Genomic DNA, 19,710 nt, shown 5'->3' with positions numbered 1-19,710 from the left:
GTCTCTACGGAGGTTTAGTTTCAATTCAACTGTGCTTGACAACGGACTGTTAACGGAGAAAGCTATATGAGCCCTCCTGGGGTTCTGAACGCCTCGACGCGCTATACAGCGCGGGACTCGACGCGCATTTGGGCGTTCGCCCTGTTTGTATTTTAGTGACTGCTATACAAGATAGCTTTGCCTTCTGGGGCCCGCCTGTGTCCGTTAATGTGTACGTGTGTGTGTGTGTTTGGGAGGGTTTCGTCGTTTGCTTATGATTAAGTGATTATGATTAGCTTATATTTCTTTCTGATACAGATTTTCTTTGTTTGTTTTCATTGATTTATGGTTTCTTGTTTGATTCTTTGAAATTTACTTTATTATTGATTGAGTGACATTTGATTAGTTTATATTTCTTTTGATTCAAGTGTTTATAAAGAAGATTTTCTTTGTGGTTGTTTTCATTGATTGATGTCTTTTTTTTTTTTTTTATTCTTTATTAACTGAATGTTTTTCTTTTAGTGCTGAGTGCCAGAAGTGGTGGTGTCGGTGTCCTCGGTGGTGGTGTCTCCTCCTGTGTGCTGTGTTTTTCCCCTTTCGGTGTATTTTGAGTTTGGTTATTTTTTGGTGTGTTTATGTGTGATCAGGGAATCCTTAACCCCTGAGACCCCAAACCTTTGACCCGGTCTCCTCCACTGGTAAGGCCTCAGCATTCCCCTCTTTTTCTTTGTTTTCTTTATTTAGTGTGAATGGTATTTTATTCTTGTTGCTCATTTTAATGGTATAAATAAAATTATTGTTGTTTTACTGAAATTACGTCTCTGGCTTCGTGTATGAATCGAACCTGTGTGCTTTTAGTAAATTTGGTGGTTTAATTATCCAACTAACTTTACTCTACTTCCCGGGGTGAAACTCCCTGGGTGGCGTAGTCAGTTACCGCAGTGCCTCTCGTCACAATCTGGCGTAGTCGGCAGGATCGTGCATTTTTGAAAGCCAGAGACGTTGTTCCGGTCTTATTTGTGTGGGGTAATTGTGTTGTGGGTTATTGTTTAACCTTGTTTTTTTATTATTTCTTTTGATTTAGAGACAAAACAGCAGCTGGCGTTACTCTTCTCCTTGCAGCTTTTGACAAACTGCTGTTATTTTTCCTCTTCGGCTCCATTGTCTTAGTGGGGTTTAGTTATGGGTGAGGAGTTACAGGAGTTGAGGGAGTTAGTTGCACAGCTGAAGGCGGATAATGAGAGGATGCGCCAGGAGCAGAATGTCAACAATCCTGGCCCTGGCGCTACGGCTCCTACTAATGCTATTGTTAATGCCCCTGTAACCGAGCGACTGATTGTTGTACCTCGAGATAGAAAATGTCCCACGTTCCAGGGTAGATCAGGTATAGGGCTCTCAGAGTGGCTTGATGAGGTGCAGGCCTGCATGAGGGCCCGCCACCTGTCTGTTTTCGATCAGGCGTTTTTCTTGTTTGACCATCTGGAGGGGGAAGCGCGCGAAGAAATAAAGCATCGCCCCAGTACAGAGCGAGGTGACCCAGCCAAAATTATAGCAGTATTAAAGGAGATGTATGGCTGTTATGAGTCTTATGTAGCACTTCAGGAAGCTTTCTTTTCTAGACGGCAGCAGGAAGGAGAGACACTGCAAGAGTTTTCGCTCGCCCTGTTAAGTCTTATGGCCTCCGTAAAACAGAGTGCCCCCAATGGCATGCCAAATTCCGAGGTATTGTTGCGCGACCAGTTTGTGGAGCACGTGCTTGAAGGTGCTCTTCGCCGCGAGTTAAAACAGTTGGTGCGTCGGAAACCTACTGCAACACTGCTCGAGGTTAGGGGAGAGGCTATCCGGTGGGAGCGCGAGGGGTTGCCTGGAGGTGCTAGGGGTCGAAGTCATTCTGTCCCCTCTGCCTTGGGCATGCAGTTTGGAGTCCAGTGTGGTCCTGAGGGTTTGAGTACAACTAGTCCAGCCACTGAGTTGAGTGAGATGAGGGAAATGTTGAAGTTGCAGCAAGAGCAGTTAAACCAGCTTACTCATAGTATTTCCCTCTTACAGAACTTCCAGCCGCGCAACCGGCCATTTTATAAAGGCCCTGTTATATGTCGGCGCTGTCAGCAACCAGGCCACTTTGCCAGGGAGTGTGAGGGGATACGTGCTCCACCTAATGCTCCGTCCGTTTCGCCTGCCTCCCAACAGCCCGGTAGGCCGTCGCGTCATTTTCCGTCTTCGGAAAACTAGCGCCCGCCGAATTGCAGAGTCACAATTCGGGGGGGGCAGTCATTGGCTCTGAGGGTAGTTCAAGTGTTTTGGAAGGAGGTCCTCTGTTGATTTCGTCTTGTCCACGTTTGGACGTGATGATGGGAGGGGTTGATGTCCCTTGCTTGGTGGACACTGGATCAATGGTGTCCACAGTTACGGAGAGCTTTTTCTTTCAGCATTTTGAGCCGTGGGGTGGAGAGAGACTTCGGTCGTGTCACTGGCTGCAGCTCCGAGCGGCCAATGGGTTGGCCATCCCTTATATCGGCTACCTGGAGTTGGATGTTAAATAGGGATGCACGATATGAAAATTTTGGCCGATATCGATATCCGATATTAATTTTTCTGTTATGGCCGATGACCGATATTTACCGATATCGATATGTGTTTTTAAAAAATGTTTCTGAGATGATAAAAGTTTGTACATACTGAATTTCTTCCTTTATTTTCAGAAAGAATGTATTTTATTTCCAAATAACAAGGTTACAGGGCTACCATAAAACATAAGTAACCAACTTTTACCACTTATCAAGCATGCCAGTATTCATGGCAACATGTTTTCAGCTCTGTGCACTAAACTCAAATTTGAGAAAAAGGCTAAATCAAAATATCCAACACATATCCTGACTGTTCGTGCACATTTTTATGTAAATGTCCAAACCCTGAACAAGGTTTCTACCAAGCAAATATAAAAAAAAAACAAGTCAATTTTAAGACCCATCTATAAAAATGTTCAAACAAAAATGAGAACTGTAACATAACCGTAATCCAAAAGACATGGTGGTCTTTGTACATTCTCCAACTTAAAGCAGCAACAATTTACTCAACAGTAAATGTCCCAAACAAACAGGGTTTCCACCTAACACTGTGCAGTAAGTTATAGTCCAGAGACTCCAGACCTACTTCATCACCAAAGGCAGGTTTTTTTTTACAAAGAGAAGCATTTCTGCTTTCTCACACTGGATCCTGTTTCTCTTTTCATCAACAATATGTGATGCAGCAGAGAAGAGACGTTCGCTGTCTACACTTGTACATGGAGCTGAAAGGTACTTGCGCGCTGCTTTAGCCAGGGCAGGAAAGCGAGACATGTTGCTTTTCCAATACTGCAGTGGGCTCTCATTTCTGGGGATGAGGGGCTCACTCAGATAGCCATGCACCTACAGGAAGGTAGACAAGTGTATTACTATGCATGTCTGATCAATTACCAGCAGTCTAGACATTACTGTTCTCCTCCCCTTAAGAGCTTTGATGAACTTTGCTCTGAGGAGATGACCAGTGCTTAAGGTCAACATCAAGGGGGCAGAGAAGCATTATTAAACAATATTCTTTATAACAATTAGCTTTTTTATTTAAGTAAATTTATTATTTTAATAACTCTATAGAATTCACAGCACGTTAATAATAAAAAAGAACTGCACATAAGACTTCGTTATTTGAATGAAAGACTAGGTCTGATAATACTATACCTGCACACTTATGTGGCTTGTCAGGCCTGCCTGCTGTTCCATGGTCGAGTTTTCCTCCAGAATTTCATCATGCATGTCAAGCAGCGACTTTCCACCCTCGTCACTTGTTCTTATCATCTTCTCTTGCGGTTCTTCTGTGTCTGGTGTCTCCGTAGCGCTGTCGCTGTGCGTCATTTTGTCCACTTGCTGCTGGAGCGTCTTTACCGCCGCTTGCTTGGTGACTGTGTCAAAATAACGGTCTTTGTACCGCGGGTCAAGGATCGTTGCCAAATAGTAAAGCGGCTCAGAGAAGGCGCTTCCAAATCGCTCGTTCACAGCTTCCAGTAGTGTGTGCTTTGCTGTGCGGACCCCACTGTCTGTGTCAGCGGTCTTGCTCAGCAAACGTTTCAGTGCCACAACAGACGGAATCACGTCCGCAGTAGTAGCCTGATGTGAGCTGATCTCCTTCGTTAATTGTTCAAATGGAGCGAGAAGCGTGGTCATGTTTTCAATGAGGCCCCACTGATGTGCACTTAAACACACAGGCATCTCATGATCTGCTCCATACACACCAAGCGCGCGCTTCTGATCCAGTAGACTTTTCATCATAAGAAAAGTACTATTCCATCTTGTCGCCACATCTTGCTGTAGCATCATGGTTTTTATGCCTAACTCTTGCTGTATGTCTCTCAGCCGAGAGGTAGCGAGTTGAGAGTGGCGAAAATGTCCGACTATTTTCCTCCCGATCGCCAAACAGTCAGAAATGCTCCGCTGGCTTAACACTCCGTCATGCACTGCTAGCTGTAGCGTGTGAGCCATGCAGCCCAGGCTTTTAACGCCGCACTCCTCCATTGCCTTCTGCATATTCCGCGCATTGTCACGAAGCACAACATGAACATTGTCTTTTTTAATTTTCCACCTAGCAAACATGCAGTCAAATGCGCCAGCGATGGCGACTCCCGTATGCGATCCTGCAAACTCGTGCGCATGTAAAACGGCTCTCTTCATTTCAAAGTTTTCATTAATCCACTGAGCAGTAAGGCTCAATATACTCATCTGACTTACATCCGAGCTCCATATATCCGTCGTGAAGCTAATGTCAGTCACATTGTCCAACAATTTGTGGATATGCGTGGCCACGACTTCGTACAAAGCAGGGAGGGAGACGTCGGAAAAGTAGCGGCGACTTGGCAGATTGTAGCGGGGTTCAATATGCTCTATCAACCGCCGAAATCCCTGGTCCTCCACTACGGAAAAAGGCTGGTCGTCAAGAGCAATCATTTCCATTACCTTGTCGGTTATTGATCTGGCTTTTGCACTGTCCTTGGCAAATTTCTTGGTCTTGTCGAGTACCTGCTGTATCGGACTCCCAGCTGCAGCTGCTTTCGTCTTTGCCTGCTGGCTAATGTTAGCAGCATTTTTTTCCTGCAATTGTTTGTGTAGGTCTGGGTGGCGGTTTTTCAAATGACATATTAAATTTGTGGTGTTGAATGACTTGACGCGGCACCCTCCTCGCATTACCTCGACTTTGCAGGTGTTGCAAACTGCTTTTCGAGTGTCTTCTTTCGACACCGTGAAAAACGCCCACACCGCTGACATTTTTTCTCCTCTTCAGTTTAAGATCCCACAATCATGTGCTGCCGTCGTCGACACTGACACTGTCACGTCTCACGTGCGCAAACAAATTACACACGACCAAATCCCCCTCCCCCTCCCTCTCCCTAGATGGGTACACATCGGTTGTGGTTATCGGCCCAATTTTACTCATCGGACCGATGCCGATAGGTAAAAAAATTACGAACATCGGCCGATATCGATATTTATGCCGATATATCGTGCATCCCTAATGTTAAACTTTGTAGCAAGTTAATGACAAGGTGCGGGGTGTTGGTGGTTAAAGATCCTGCCGGTGATATGCCACTCCATGTCCCTGGTGTGATGGGGATGAATATCATCCGTAGGTGCTACAGAGAGCTGTTCGGCCAGTATGGGTTGGCCTTGTTCAACTTACCTTCGGTATCTGGGGCTCCTGAGCCTGTGGTGAAGGCATTGCAGTGGTGTCACCAGGCCAGTGAGCAGGCCCCTCAGGATGTTCCAGGTAGGGTGAAGGTTCGCGGTAGTAAGTCCTGCCGCATCCCTGGTGGCACAATGAAGATCATCGCTGCGACCTGTTCCGAGCAGTACTCGGGTTGTCCAGTACTGTTCGAGCCCCTGGATTCTGGTTTACCGGCTGGACTGTTGGCCTCCCCGGCTCTGGTGCAAGTGGCTGGAGGTACAGCCTATATCCCGATTGTGAATGTTGGAGCCATCGATGTGATGCTGTATCCGCGTACTGTGGTGGGCACCCTGGATAAGGTTCGTGTGGTCAGCTTGCCTACAGGGGTCACCGAGGTGCCATCTGTGGTTGCCACAGTGAGGTCCCAAGCTGTTTCTTCCGGGGTGCAAGACCAGATTGAGATCATGGACTTGTCCCCATTACCTGCAGAAGAGCAGGGCCGGGTTCGGTCCTTTTTACAGGAATATACATCTGTCTTCGCCTCCCATGATGGTGACTTAGTTTGTACAGATTTGATTGCTCATGATATTCCACTTTTGGACGAAGTCCCTGTTCGGCAACGCCATAGGCGTATCCCCCCTTCTGAATATGAGTTAGTTAAAGATCACATCAACCAACTTTTGGAAGCACAGGTAATTCGGGAGAGCTGCAGCCCTTATGCTAGTCCCATAGTGTTAGTGAAGAAAAAGGACGGAAGCATGCGTATGTGCGTTGATTATAGACAGCTCAATAATAAAACGAGAAAGGATGCATTTCCTCTTCCTCGTATCGATGAGTCCCTGGACGCCTTGACGGGTGCCCGCTGGTTTTCGACTTTGGATTTAGCCAGCGGCTATAATCAGGTCCCTGTGTCTGAGGCGGATCGACCCAAGACGGCCTTCTGTACTCCATTTGGTCTCTTCGAATGGAACCGCATGCCGTTTGGGTTATGCAACGCTCCAAGTACTTTCCAGAGGCTGATGCAACGTATATTTGGTGACCAACAGTGCCAATCATTGCTCTTGTATCTTGATGATATTGTAGTTTTTTCGTCCACAGTTGAACAGCATCTGGAGAGGTTGGAGGTAGTGTTGGGAAGGCTTCAACAACAGGGCCTAAAGGCCAAGCTCAGCAAATGTGCGTTCTTCCAACAGGAAGTGCGCTACTTGGGCCATGTCATTTCGGACAAAGGTGTCTCCACAGACCCCAGTAAGGTGCAGGTGGTGGCAAACTGGCCACCCCCTACCACTATCTCAGAGTTACGGTCGTTCCTGGGTTTTGCTAGTTATTACCGCCGTTTTGTAGAGGGGTTCGCCAAGCTGGCGGCCCCTCTGCATAGGCTGGTAGCTCAACTAGGGGGCACCAAGTCAAAGAGAAGAACAGAACTGTCTATGGAAGGACATTGGACGGAGCAATGTCAGTGTAATTTTGAGGCACTCAAGGTCCAGCACCGGTGCTTGCTTATGCCGATTTCTCATTACCATTCATTCTTGAGGTCGATGCAAGTTACGGGGGACTTGGGGCAGTGCTCTCCCAGGAGCAGTTGGGCAAGGTTAGGCCGGTGGCTTATGCCAGTCGAGGTCTGAGGCCCACTGAGCGCAATATGCAAAACTACAGCTCTATGAAGCTCGAGTTTTTGGCGCTCAAGTGGGCCATGACCGAGAAATTCAGGGAGTATCTGCTGGGCCATAAATGTGTCGTCTTCACGGACAACAATCCCCTTAGCCATTTGTCCTCGGCAAAGCTTGGGGCTACCGAGCAGCGCTGGGCAGCGCAGCTGGCCTCCTTTGATTTTGAAGTAAAATATCGATCGGGGAGGAGTAATAGAAATGCAGATGCCCTGTCCCGTCAACATCCTTTTGGTAGACAGGACCTAGAGACTGTGGTTCCAGGTACGTTACTCCCAGACCCTTTGCAGCATGTCTTAGTTGAAGCGGTTCAATCTGCTGTTGTGTCTTTGCCCGAATATACTCTGTCGGACCTCAGTGACCTGCAACAGGCAGATCCAGTCATTAAAGAGGCCCTGGTCTTCTGGCGGAAAGGAAGTCGTCCCAATGGTGAGGAGCGAAAGGCGGCTTCACAACCTGCCTTGGCATTGCTCCGCCAGTGGGACCGCTTGATGGAAAAGGACGGGGTCTTATATCGTCAGACTTTCCGCCCTGATGGCCTTGAGGTAGTGTTCCAGCTAATTTTGCCAGCTTCCTTAAGGGGAGAGGTGTTGACCAAAGTCCACCAAGACCATGGTCACCAGGGCGTGGAGAGAACACTGGAGCTTTTACGAAGGCGGTGTTACTGGCCAGGTATGTCCTCTGCAGTCGCACAATGGTGTCGGGCCTGTGAGAGGTGCCAAGTGGCTAAGGACACCCAACCAGCCGTTCGTAGTTTCATGGGGCATTTATTGGCTTCAAGGCCAAATGAGATTGTGGCTATGGATTTCACAGTGTTGGAACCAACTTATAACGGCTTAGAGAACGTCCTTGTTATGACCGATGTATTTAGCAAGTACACGCTTGCTGTTCCCACCCGTGATCAGAGAGCATCTACTGTGGCTCAGGTTCTGGTGACGGAATGGTTCTCTAAGTTTGGTGTTCCTGCTCGTTTACATTCGGACCAGGGTCGCAATTTCGAGAGCGCTCTGATCCAACAGCTTTGTGGGCTTTATGGTATCAAGAAGTCTCGTACGACTCCGTACCATCCAGGTGGTAATGGTCAGTGCGAGCGCTTCAATCGCACTCTGCACAATTTATTGCGTACCTTCCCGGTGTCTCGAAAGCGGGACTGGAGTTCCTGTCTGCCACAGGTGCTGTACTCGTATAACACCACTCCTCACCAGGCGACTGGAGAGTCTCCATTCCTGTTGATGTTTGGGCAAGAGCCCAGGCTCCCAGTTGATTTTTTGTTGGGTCGAGTACAAGATCTTTGTGGTGGCAGTACTCATGAGTGGATCCAGGAACATAAGGCCCGCTTGCGTATAGCCTTTGAAGGGGCTGGGGAAAGGTTAAGGGGTGCGGCTGAGCGTCGCAAGAGGAATCATGATCAGCATGTTCGAGATCGTCCCTTGGAGGTAGGCCAACTGGTGTGGTTGCGGAACCTCAGTACCCGGGGTCGTCATAAGATCCAAGATCTGTATGATTCTATGTCGTATAGGGTCCTGAGGGCACCAGCCGAAGGCGGAGCTGTGTACACCATAGCACCGGTAGATAATCTGACTAAAATTAGGCATGTTAATCGTGCCCTTCTGAAGGCTGTGGTAAGGTCAGACCCTTCTGGAGACCCCGTTGCTCCTCTGTCATCCCCCTTAGATCATTACGAGTCAGAAGAGGAGTATTTTGGTGACAATGAGGTACTAGTTCTTGGGCAGGGGTCTCCTGTGGTAGAACAAACTCCAAGCAACCCAGTATCCCCGGCTCCGGAGCCCGTTAGGGCTCCTAGTACTGTGGACGAAGTTCCACTGGCCACCCATCCTGATTCCGGTAATGCGGCAGTTCGTCGGACAGCCCGATCAACCGCAGGCCACCATTCTAATATCAATCGCCTCCCAAGGGCTGTTGGGGAAACAGCGGGTGGTGCCGTGGACCTTCCAGACCCCCTGGCAAATTCTGTGTTGGCCTTCTCTAGACCATGGAAGTAGCTGGGGTTAAACCTGTGGTGTGATCAATCGTCGGGGCGACGATTCAAAGGGTGGGGTAGATTGTAGCAGGTTGATTGGTTGTAGTGGCGTCATCACACCCTTTGGACCAATCAGGATGTAGCTGCGTGCTATATGGGCAGAGGGTGAGCACTCGTGACACTACGGTGTTGTCAGAGGCGCATTTCCGCTGTGGGTCCTCTCTCTCGCGTTCGTGGGGCAGTCGTAGCTATTGGACAGGTAATGTAGCGTGGTTAACCTTCTCACTGCTTAGAGACTTTGTTAGTGTCGCGATGGGCATTACAACGTGCAATGTCTTTTGCAGTGTTTCTCCTGTCATAAACCCGGCCTTTCCTGCAACGGAACCGGGTTGTGCTGCGGGTAGGTTGAATCCGTTTCCTTTTTAAAACATTTACAGGACCTGAGTTTAATGGGCCGTTGTATTGTATGCTTTGTGTAGCTGTACTAACGATACGATTGGGGTATATACATCGCCTATAGACGTGCAGCTCCCTGATAGGTACGTATGTATGCGAGCCGGCATTGCGTGTATGTTTAATCGTGTTTTGTTATTAAATGTGATTTTTGTATGTACGATAGGACGGTGAAGCACATGTTGTTGCCGGTGTCTACACGAGTCTCGTCCTTCCCGCCTCGCTGCTGTTTTGTCTCTACGGAGGTTTAGTTTCAATTCAACTGTGCTTGACAACGGACTGTTAACGGAGAAAGCTATATGAGCCCTCCTGGGGTTCTGAACGCCTCGACGCGCTATACAGCGCGGGACTCGACGCGCATTTGGGCGTTCGCCCTGTTTGTATTTTAGTGACTGCTATACAAGATAGCTTTGCCTTCTGGGGCCCGCCTGTGTCCGTTAATGTGTACGTGTGTGTGTGTGTGTGTTTGGGAGGGTTTCGTCGTTTGCTTATGATTAAGTGATTATGATTAGCTTATATTTCTTTCTGATACAGATTTTCTTTGTTTGTTTTCATTGATTTATGGTTTCTTGTTTGATTCTTTGAAATTTACTTTATTATTGATTGAGTGACATTTGATTAGTTTATATTTCTTTTGATTCAAGTGTTTATAAAGAAGATTTTCTTTGTGGTTGTTTTCATTGATTGATGTCTTTTCTTTTTTTTTTGATTCTTTATTAACTGAATGTTTTTCTTTTAGTGCTGAGTGCCAGAAGTGGTGGTGTCGGTGTCCTCGGTGGTGGTGTCTCCTCCTGTGTGCTGTGTTTTTCCCCTTTCGGTGTATTTTGAGTTTGGTTATTTTTTGGTGTGTTTATGTGTGATCAGGGAATCCTTAACCCCTGAGACCCCAAACCTTTGACCCGGTCTCCTCCACTGGTAAGGCCTCAGCATTCCCCTCTTTTTCTTTGTTTTCTTTATTTAGTGTGAATGGTATTTTATTCTTGTTGCTCATTTTAATGGTATAAATAAAATTATTGTTGTTTTACTGAAATTACATCTCTGGCTTCGTGTATGAATCGAACCTGTGTGCTTTTAGTAAATTTGGTGGTTTAATTATCCAACTAACTTTACTCTACTTCCCGGGGTGAAACTCCCTGGGTGGCGTAGTCAGTTACCGCAGTGCCTCTCGTCACAACTGCATTGGCTGCCTATTAAACATCGTATAAATTAAAAAATATTTCTGATTACTTACAAAGCAATAAATGGTTTAGCTCCCCAGTACTTGAGCGAGCTCTTAACGCATTAAAGTCTGTCACCTCAAAATTTCCGGCCAGTTGATAATACCTACAATATCAAAATCGACTGCTGGCGGTAGATCCTTTTCCTATTTAGCTTCAAAACTTTGGAACAATGTTCCTAACATTGTCCGGGAAGCAGACACACTCTGTCAGTTCAAATCGAGACTAAAAACACATCTCTTTGACCTAGCATTCACATAATGCATTATAGACTTCCATAATTCAATGTTAGGCTGCATAGATTAGGTCAGCCAGAACCGGGAACACTTCCAATAAATCCTGATGTACTTGTTGTCGGGATGATTCCAGTTAACGTAGCTACGCAGAAGTGATAAAAAAAATTCTGTATTATACATTTTTCAAGGCTTGTACCTTAGAACCTATTTCATGGTTTGCGTTCTCGAGTCAACAGGCACTGTTTTGTGCAAATGAGCGGCCGGATCGCATTAAGGGTTTTCTGTTAGAACGGTGTCGTGTTAGCGGCCCCTAAGTTAACAACTAAAGATCGTTGCGACAGAAGTGAATCAATCAAAACTAACTTTAGTTGGACAATAACTTTACTCTAGAGCTGCTGTAAAGCCAAAACAATCTCTGTTACTTTAATTTCCTATGATCACTGTAAAGGTGCTTTGAAACAATCTATATTGTTAAAAGTGCTATATAAATGAAGGTGACTTGACTTGACTATGAACTCGTAATTACAATGTTTTCGACTCCACTTGAAGAGCACATAAACACAGCAGTAAAGTGACTCTCTTCACCAGGAATGAGGAAGCTGCTTTACAGACACTCCTGTTTTACACACGTCACTCAAACACAGAAGCAGGAACTATTTCAACTCCGCAGTTCAGAGAAAACGAAACTGAAGTATTGTTGAGCTGTTGTGTGTTTGTATCTCGCTGTATTCATGCAGTATAATGGCAGAAGCCAGAATTTCAGTGGATCAGAATGAGTTCATGTGTCCAGTGTGTCTGGATCTCCTGAAGGAACCAGTGGCCATTCCCTGTGGACACAGTTACTGTAAGATCTGCATTACAGACTGCTGGGATCAGGAGGATGAGAAGAGAGTCTACAGCTGCCCTCAGTGCAGACAGACCTTCAGTCCAAGACCTGCTTTAGCTAAAAACACCATTCTGGCTGAACTGGTGGAGAAACTGAAGAAGACTAAACTTCCTGCTGACTGTTACGCTGGAGCTGGAGACGTGGAGTGTGACGTCTGTACTGGAAGAAAATACAAAGCCGTCAAGTCCTGTCTGGTGTGTCAGGAATCTTACTGTCTAACTCATTTTGACCGTCATGAGGAATTTCCCTCTCGTAAACCACACAAAGTGATCGATGCCACTGGACGACTGCAGGACATGATCTGCCGTAAACATGATAAAGAGCTAGAAATGTTCTGTATTACTGATCAACAGTGCATCTGTGTGTGGTGTAAGGAGAGTGAACATAAAAACCACAACACTGTATCAACTGCAGCACAGAGGACAGAGACACAGGTATGAATTGAGAGCGATTGATCACAGAAATGAAAGTGTCTTTCTTTACTTCCTCATTTACTCATGCTGGTCCAAACCGGTTTGACTGAGTTTCTTCTGTGGAATATAAAAGATGATATTTTGAAGAATGTCTCATATATTTTAGTTTATACATTGAAAGTCAATGGAATAAAAAAGTTTCAAGCTCCAAAAAGGAGAAAAAGCATAAAAGTAATCTAAACAACTAGTGGTTAAAGAAAGAAGTACGCTTAAGTGTATTGACGTGCACTTGTACTGTACTTCAAATTAAAAATATATTTTAAAAAAGTGTACTTGCAGATAATATAATATTAAATTAAATGAAAGGCCACTTAAGTGCACTTAAAGAGAGTCAACTTTCATGACGTTTCATAAGTACACTTTATAAAGCACACCTTTTTATAATGTAAAATTAAAAGTTTTACTTAAGTTTTATTTTAAAGAACATTTTAATTATATTTAATATTTAAATTTAACTCAATAGAATTATGAAATTACATTGTATACATAAATACTATATTTAAGTGGGTCAAAATGTCACTCTTAAGTTTACTTAATTACTTCAAATTTAAACTATAATAAAAAAAATTTATTTAATAGCAATTAACATGCAATTATGTGTCTGAAAACATTACATTCAGTTCACACTTATTTCACAATTATATTAGTATATTATTTCCAAAATATGCTACTTTTAAAAGAGCCAAGTTGTGATTCACAAATAGTCACCATATTGTATCTGGCGTCTGTAAACAGCGAGACATTCTTCTAAATATCTTCTGTTGTGTCTCACAATAGACAGAAAGTCATACAGGTTTGGAGAGACTTGAGGAAGAGTAAATGATGATACTAATGATATAAAACTACTGATGAAATAATGCTGACATTTCAGGAAACCATGAATCTGTGGTTTGAACCAGACAGTGAAAACTTACCATGCAAGATCTTTAACCACTTCACCAACTCTGGATTCATGTAACTTTAATGTGTGTGTGACAGTAGTTTTATGTGTGATTCCCTGTCACTGGTGTGTCCTCCAGAAACAGCTGAAGGAGACGCAGATGAAGATCCGGCAGAGGATCCAGCAGAGACAGAAAGATCTTCAGCATCTGAGAGAGGCTGTGAAGTCTCATAAGGTGAGTCTGGAGAAGAAGAGAAGTGTGAGACGTCTCAGTTTGGACTCTGTCAGTCCTGCTGAAGCCACTGTGTGATTGTGATGTGTGTGTAACAGCGCTCTGCACAGACAGCAGTGGAGGACAGTGAGAGGATCTTCACTGAGATCATCCGCTCCATTGAGAGAAGCCGCTCTGAGGTCACACAGCGGATCAGAGATCAGGAAAAGACTGCAGTGAGTCGAGCTGAAGGACGACTGGAGCGACTGGAGCAGGAGATCAATGATCTGAGGAGGAGAGACGCTGAGCTGGAGCAGCTTTCACACACACAAGATCACATCCAGTTCCTGCAGGTAACACAGATCTAGAAGAACGGGATCATATATCATATGTTGTTTTTGGCTGGTTAGTGACACTGAAACTTCACAAGGACTTTTAAGGATCCCAAGGTCAGCTTTTGTTGGGTTTTTATAGGCATTGTCCTGTCTGGAGTCTTTGTGGGCAAATTCATCAGTGTTTTACAGGTAAACAGTTATCAACATAAAAATCAATATTATCAGCTTTAAAGATCACCTGACCCAAAATTGGACACAATTACTTAAAATATTTTTGTAGAAATAAAAGATTTAATTAAAAAGAGCATGAAAAATCTGGATATTGATGCCATCAAGTTCACTGATTTCATGAAGACAGAAGAAACCAGAAGGAACATTGAGTCAATATTTAATGTTAAATTCCCCAGGGCTTTGTAAGTGTGTCTCTTTAAACAGAAGATGATCATATGAGTCTGACTGATTATATGATAACACAACACTCGACTGAATCTGACTGAACTCCTGACAACATCTCAGTCAACGGCTCATTCTGCTCTCATGAAATGTTTCTCTGTCATAACTGGATCTTGCTCAAGTCCACGAAGTGAAACTGTGAACTGCTTTTCCTCAATTCTTCTCAACATGCAGATGTTTTATCCTCCAAACACCTGGAAAGTTCACACATAGTCCCTTGTGAAAAAGTGTCATTAATTGAATGTGCACTTAACCACAAGACGAAGAAGATTGATACAAAAGACTTTATTAACAAAGGAATAATCCTAACCGAGCACAAAACGTCAACCAGAACTAATTCATGTTCAACAGGCTAATTGATATACCAAGTATATAGTATCAACGAGTTTTTGTGTGAGTTTTCTGTTTATGTGTGTCAGTTCATCCAGAAAACTAACCATATTTCAAAGACAATAGAAGTAATTCTGAAATTACATTTAAATATACTTAAAACCTAGTTAAGTGGGTTAAAAGGTTCTCTAAATATTAGCTAATTGCATTTAATATAAATTTTGACTAAATTGTAATACATTTATTTAATTAAAATAATTATTTTAATTACAATTTTAAAATAATTGTATTTATTATACTATATATATTATTATATTATATATCAGTGTGAAATACTAGAGTGTGTAGCATTAAATGCTGAATATGAGAAGAATGATCTGAGTGTGTGAAAGTGCTGGACTGAAGCGAGTCACTGAAGAGAAGTCGAGTCCACAAGAGCCGCTCAGATCTGATATAGTGCAGGTTATTGGCTGAAGTGTGGAGATGATGAGTTTTGATTTCTGTTTTCTGTAGAGTTTCCAGTCTCTCTCAGCACCTCCTGAATCTACAGACGAACCCGACGTTTCCTTCAGTTCTCTCTCCTCTTTTGATGGCGTGAGAGAATCTGTCCGTCAGCTGAGAGACAAACTGGAGGATTTCTGCAAAGAGGAGATGAAGAAGATCTCAGACGGAGGTAAAGTCCTGCGCCTCGTTTATACAGACGTGTGTAGAAACATCCCAAATCTGAACGTACAGCAGTTTATGAAATGTTTCTTCAATTTATAAAACGTCTATTTTCACAAAAATTTCCTTAACCCACATTTTTGCTTTGGGGTCAGTATGATCCCGATCGACTTTTCTAAATTATCTATCTATACTGGTGAGACCTAACACACACACACACACACACACACACACACACACACACACACACACACACACACACACACACACACACACACACACACTAAATTAGAACTATTTTTTTTAACATTTGGTTCATTAAAATAAATAATATGCCTCTACAATCTGACTCTAAGTCTTGTCCTTCTGTGTTTATTATGTGGCATTGTTCTCTACAATTTTGTACATTTTGTATTTTGTAGAGAGAAAAAAGACACTTCAAAACGCATCGAAAACTTTAAAAATTATACTATTTGAAAGAATATTTATTTGTAATATATAAATTAACTAAATGTATTACACAAATGATGATATGAGCAGTCGGCCACATCCAGTAAATGAACGGATCTCTATCGCCCTCTGCTGAGTGTTTATGCACAAAACTATTTCTTTATTAAATTATAATTCCTTTAAAGGACAAGTTCGGTATTTTACACTTAAAGCCCTGTTTACAGACCGTATCTGATGAAATAGAACGGTTAAGATTAAAATTTGCACACATGCTGCTGTCGCGAGAATTTTAGGTTTATTTAGCTTTTGTGGACCTATTTTGCCAAACGCGTCACACCCGTGATTCTTCCGTTGAGAGCTTGAATAATAGACACTCCAGCGGCGGAGTAATACCGCACCTCACACAGCACATTCAATACAAGTCATGGAGTTGGACAAAAACTACGATAAAAGCTGTTGGAATGCATCTTTTTCAGCGATTTTTTTTGGAACCGTATCAGTGAACACCCCTGACCACTCGGTGAGTTTCACGTCTTTGTAAACGAAAGTTTAATGTGTTTTAGGAAGGAATCTTCCAGTGCACATAGACAACCATTGTGGGGGTGAGGGGGGAAAGCGATATAAACCTAAAATTCTCGCGACAGCAGCATCTGTCCAAAGTTTAATCTTAACCGTTCTATTTCATCAGATACGATCTGTAAACAGGGCTTTAAGTGTAAAATACCGAACTTGTCCTTTAACCGACAGACGGCAGAATTATACACCCAACACCCAGATCCATATCCAGACACAACTTATATTTCATTTAGATCATCATTTAAGTATTTTTTTGTCATAAAAATGTAATATTTTACATGCAAGCTAATGGTATATTCGAGGAATTGTGTGGTATATAGGTACAAAAGTACTTTATTACTAAACGCAGCATTACTGTATAGATGAGAAGTAAACAAAAAATATATATATTGTGTATTATTAAAAATGTATTTATTTATTAAAATTATTATTTATTTATTTGCAATCACTCTATAAATGTTGGGGTCACACTGAGTGTAAACAGGAAACTAAGAGCATATGAAGGTTAAATGCGTCTCAGTTTATTAATAACTGGTCGTCTTTTATATAAACATGATGGAGGAGATTATTCAGAAATGAGTCCATCATCTAATATCATAGAGCATCATATTATAAATATCTCAGAAATGAATGTATTGTATCTTGTCATTTCTCTTCACATGTTCATGTTTATTTCCACAGTCACTTTCCCCAACATGAATCCCAAGACCAGGAACGACTTCCTACAATGTGAGTCTCTAGAAAACCAGCAGAAAAACTCCTGAGTGTGTTCATGTTCTTCCTGTAGAAGGAGAAATAAATCCTGATAGAAGAGTTTATGATTGATCATGTAAATGATGATTTGCACAGGATATTTGGTCAGCTGCACTGAGACACTGATGATACACTGAACATGATTCATGAAGAGTTCAGACACATTAAAAGATCAGACAGATTCATAATTCCTGTTTCTGATGTGTTTTCACCCCATCAGATTCCCATCCGCTCACTCTGGATCTGAACACAGCGCATACACTCCTCAGTCTGTCTGAGAGGAACAGAGTTATTACTGGCACTCACACACAGCAGACGTATCCCGATCATCCAGACAGATTTGATTATTATCCTCAGGTGTTGTGTAGAGAGAGTGTGTGTGGACGCTGTTACTGGGAGATTGAGTGGACTGGGAGGGGTGTGTGTATATCAGTGTCATATAAGAGCATCAGCAGGAAGGGATCGGGTAATGAGTGTGCGTTTGGATATAATGATCAGTCCTGGAGTTTGCACTGCTCTTCCTCCAGTTACATATTCATACACAATAACACACACACTTCTCTCCCTGTAAAGCCCACCAGCAGAAGAATAGGAGTGTGTGTGGATCACAGTGCAGGAACTCTGTCCTTCTACAGCGTCTCTGACACAATGAGCCTCATCCACACAGTCCAGACCACATTCACTCAGCCGCTCTATCCTGGGTTTATTGTTGGTTCTGGATCATCAGTGAAACTGTGTTGATGAACAGATTGTAGAGATTTTACCCAGAATACTTTGAGCTGCTCGATAAACCAGTAACAGTGAGATATTACAGAGACTCTTATTAAATTTCTTTAAAATAGCGTAACTTCTGCCACAGAAATAACAGAATAAATGTGTGTATTAAATCCTTCAGTAAGAATGGTGTGTGTGTGTTTGTGTTTATTATACTATAATTGTATTGATGGAAATCATATTAATTTAGTTTTTATTGTAGTGACACATAATAATTGTAATATTACTATTAAAAGTACCTTTCATTTGAAATAATTAAACAAACAAAATGAACAGATTGAGGATAGTGAGGTTTTGAATAATGAATAACAGAATCAGTCGTGAACAATGTAAGGAGTGAAGATCTGGAAATGACATTATTAGTGGAGAAAATAGTGGAAAACAATCAGATCAAAATGTGAGAAACTGATGCAGAAGATGAGGGATGAAGATGAGGGATGAAGATGAGGGACGAAGAAGAGGGATGAAGAAGAGGGATGAAGATGAGGGAAGAAGATGAGGGATGAAGATGAGGGATGAAGATGAGGGATGAAGATGATGGATGAAGATGAGGGATGAAGATGAGGGATGAAGATGAGGGATGAAGATGAGGGATGAAGATGAGGGATGAAGAAGAGGGATGAAGAAGAGGGATGAAGATGAGGGAAGAAGATGAGGGATGAAGATGAGGGATGAAGATGAGGGATGAAGATGAGGGATGAAGATGAGGGATGAAGATGAGGGATGAAGAAGAGGGATGAAGAAGAGGGATGAAGATGAGGGAAGAAGATGAGGGATGAAGATGAGGGATGAAGATGAGGGATGAAGATGAGGGATGAAGATGAGGGACGAAGAAGAGGGATGAAGAAGAGGGATGAAGATGAGGGAAGAAGATGAGGGATGAAGATGAGGGATGAAGATGAGGGATGAAGATGAGGGATGAAGATGAGGGATGAAGATGAGGGATGAAGATGAGGGATGAAGATGAGGGATGAAGAAGAGGGATGAAGAAGAGGGATGAAGATGAGGGAAGAAGATGAGGGATGAAGATGAGGGATGAAGATGAGGGATGAAGATGAGGGATGAAGATGAGGGATGAAGATGACGGATGAAGATGAGGGATGAAGATGAGAGATGAAGATGAGGGATGAAGATGAGAGATGAAGATGAGGGATGAAGATGAGGGATGAAGAAGAGGGATGAAGATGAGGGATGAAGATGAGTGATGAAGATGAGGGATGAAGATGAGGGATGAAGATGAGAGATGAAGATGAGGGATGAAGATGAGAGATGAAGATGAGGGATGAAGATGAGGGATGAAGATGAGGGATGAAGATGAGGGATGAAGATGAGAGATGAAGAAGAGGGATGAAGATGAGAGATGAAGATGAGGGATGAAGATGAGAGATGAAGATGAGGGATGAAGATGAGGGATGAAGATGAGAGATGAAGATGAGGGATGAAGATGAGAGATGAAGATGAGGGATGAAGATGAGAGATGAAGATGAGGGATGAAGATGAGTGATGAAGATGAGGGATGAAGATGATGGATGAAGATGAGAGATGAAGATGAGAGATGAAGAAGAGGGATGAAGATGAGAGATGAAGATGAGGGATGAAGATGAGTGATGAAGATGAGGGATGAAGATGAGGGATGAAGATGAGAGATGAAGATGAGGGATGAAGATGAGAGATGAAGATGAGGGATGAAGATGAGGGATGA

The 19,710-nt window shown here is 43.3% G+C and overlaps 2 protein-coding genes across 3 annotated transcripts; one reads left to right on the top strand and one right to left on the bottom strand.

The window, feature by feature from the left end:
* Positions 1-3,128: 3,128 nt before the first annotated feature.
* LOC307010238 (zinc finger BED domain-containing protein 4-like) lies at positions 3,129-5,192 on the bottom strand (the record flags this gene model as incomplete). Its single annotated transcript, XM_079634747.1, has 2 exons — positions 3,129-3,386; positions 3,696-5,192. 2 exons carry the CDS (start codon positions 5,190-5,192, stop codon positions 3,129-3,131), a joined length of 1,755 nt encoding a protein of 584 aa, XP_079490873.1.
* Positions 5,193-11,849: 6,657 nt separating this feature from the next.
* Positions 11,850-18,265, top strand: LOC307005707 (tripartite motif-containing protein 16-like). Of its 2 annotated transcripts, none has more exons than XM_079626093.1 (6): positions 11,850-12,544; positions 13,603-13,698; positions 13,806-14,027; positions 15,306-15,465; positions 17,163-17,210; positions 17,455-18,265. In XM_079626093.1, the coding sequence occupies exons 1-6, from the start codon at positions 11,966-11,968 to the stop codon at positions 17,973-17,975; spliced, it is 1,626 nt and encodes a 541-aa protein (XP_079482219.1). In that variant the 5' UTR covers positions 11,850-11,965; the 3' UTR covers positions 17,976-18,265. The 2 variants fall into 2 exon arrangements, with proteins under 2 accessions (XP_079482219.1, XP_079482218.1); XM_079626092.1 differs by having other exon boundaries at positions 11,870-12,544; positions 13,794-14,027.
* Positions 18,266-19,710: the final 1,445 nt, after the last annotated feature.

The sequence above is a fragment of the Phoxinus phoxinus genome (genome assembly GCF_949152265.1).
Source record: "Phoxinus phoxinus genome assembly, chromosome: 1".
Lineage (NCBI taxonomy): Eukaryota > Metazoa > Chordata > Actinopteri > Cypriniformes > Leuciscidae > Phoxinus > Phoxinus phoxinus.
Note: the sequence above shows the minus strand (reverse complement) of the source record. Positions and strands in the feature narration are given on the sequence as shown.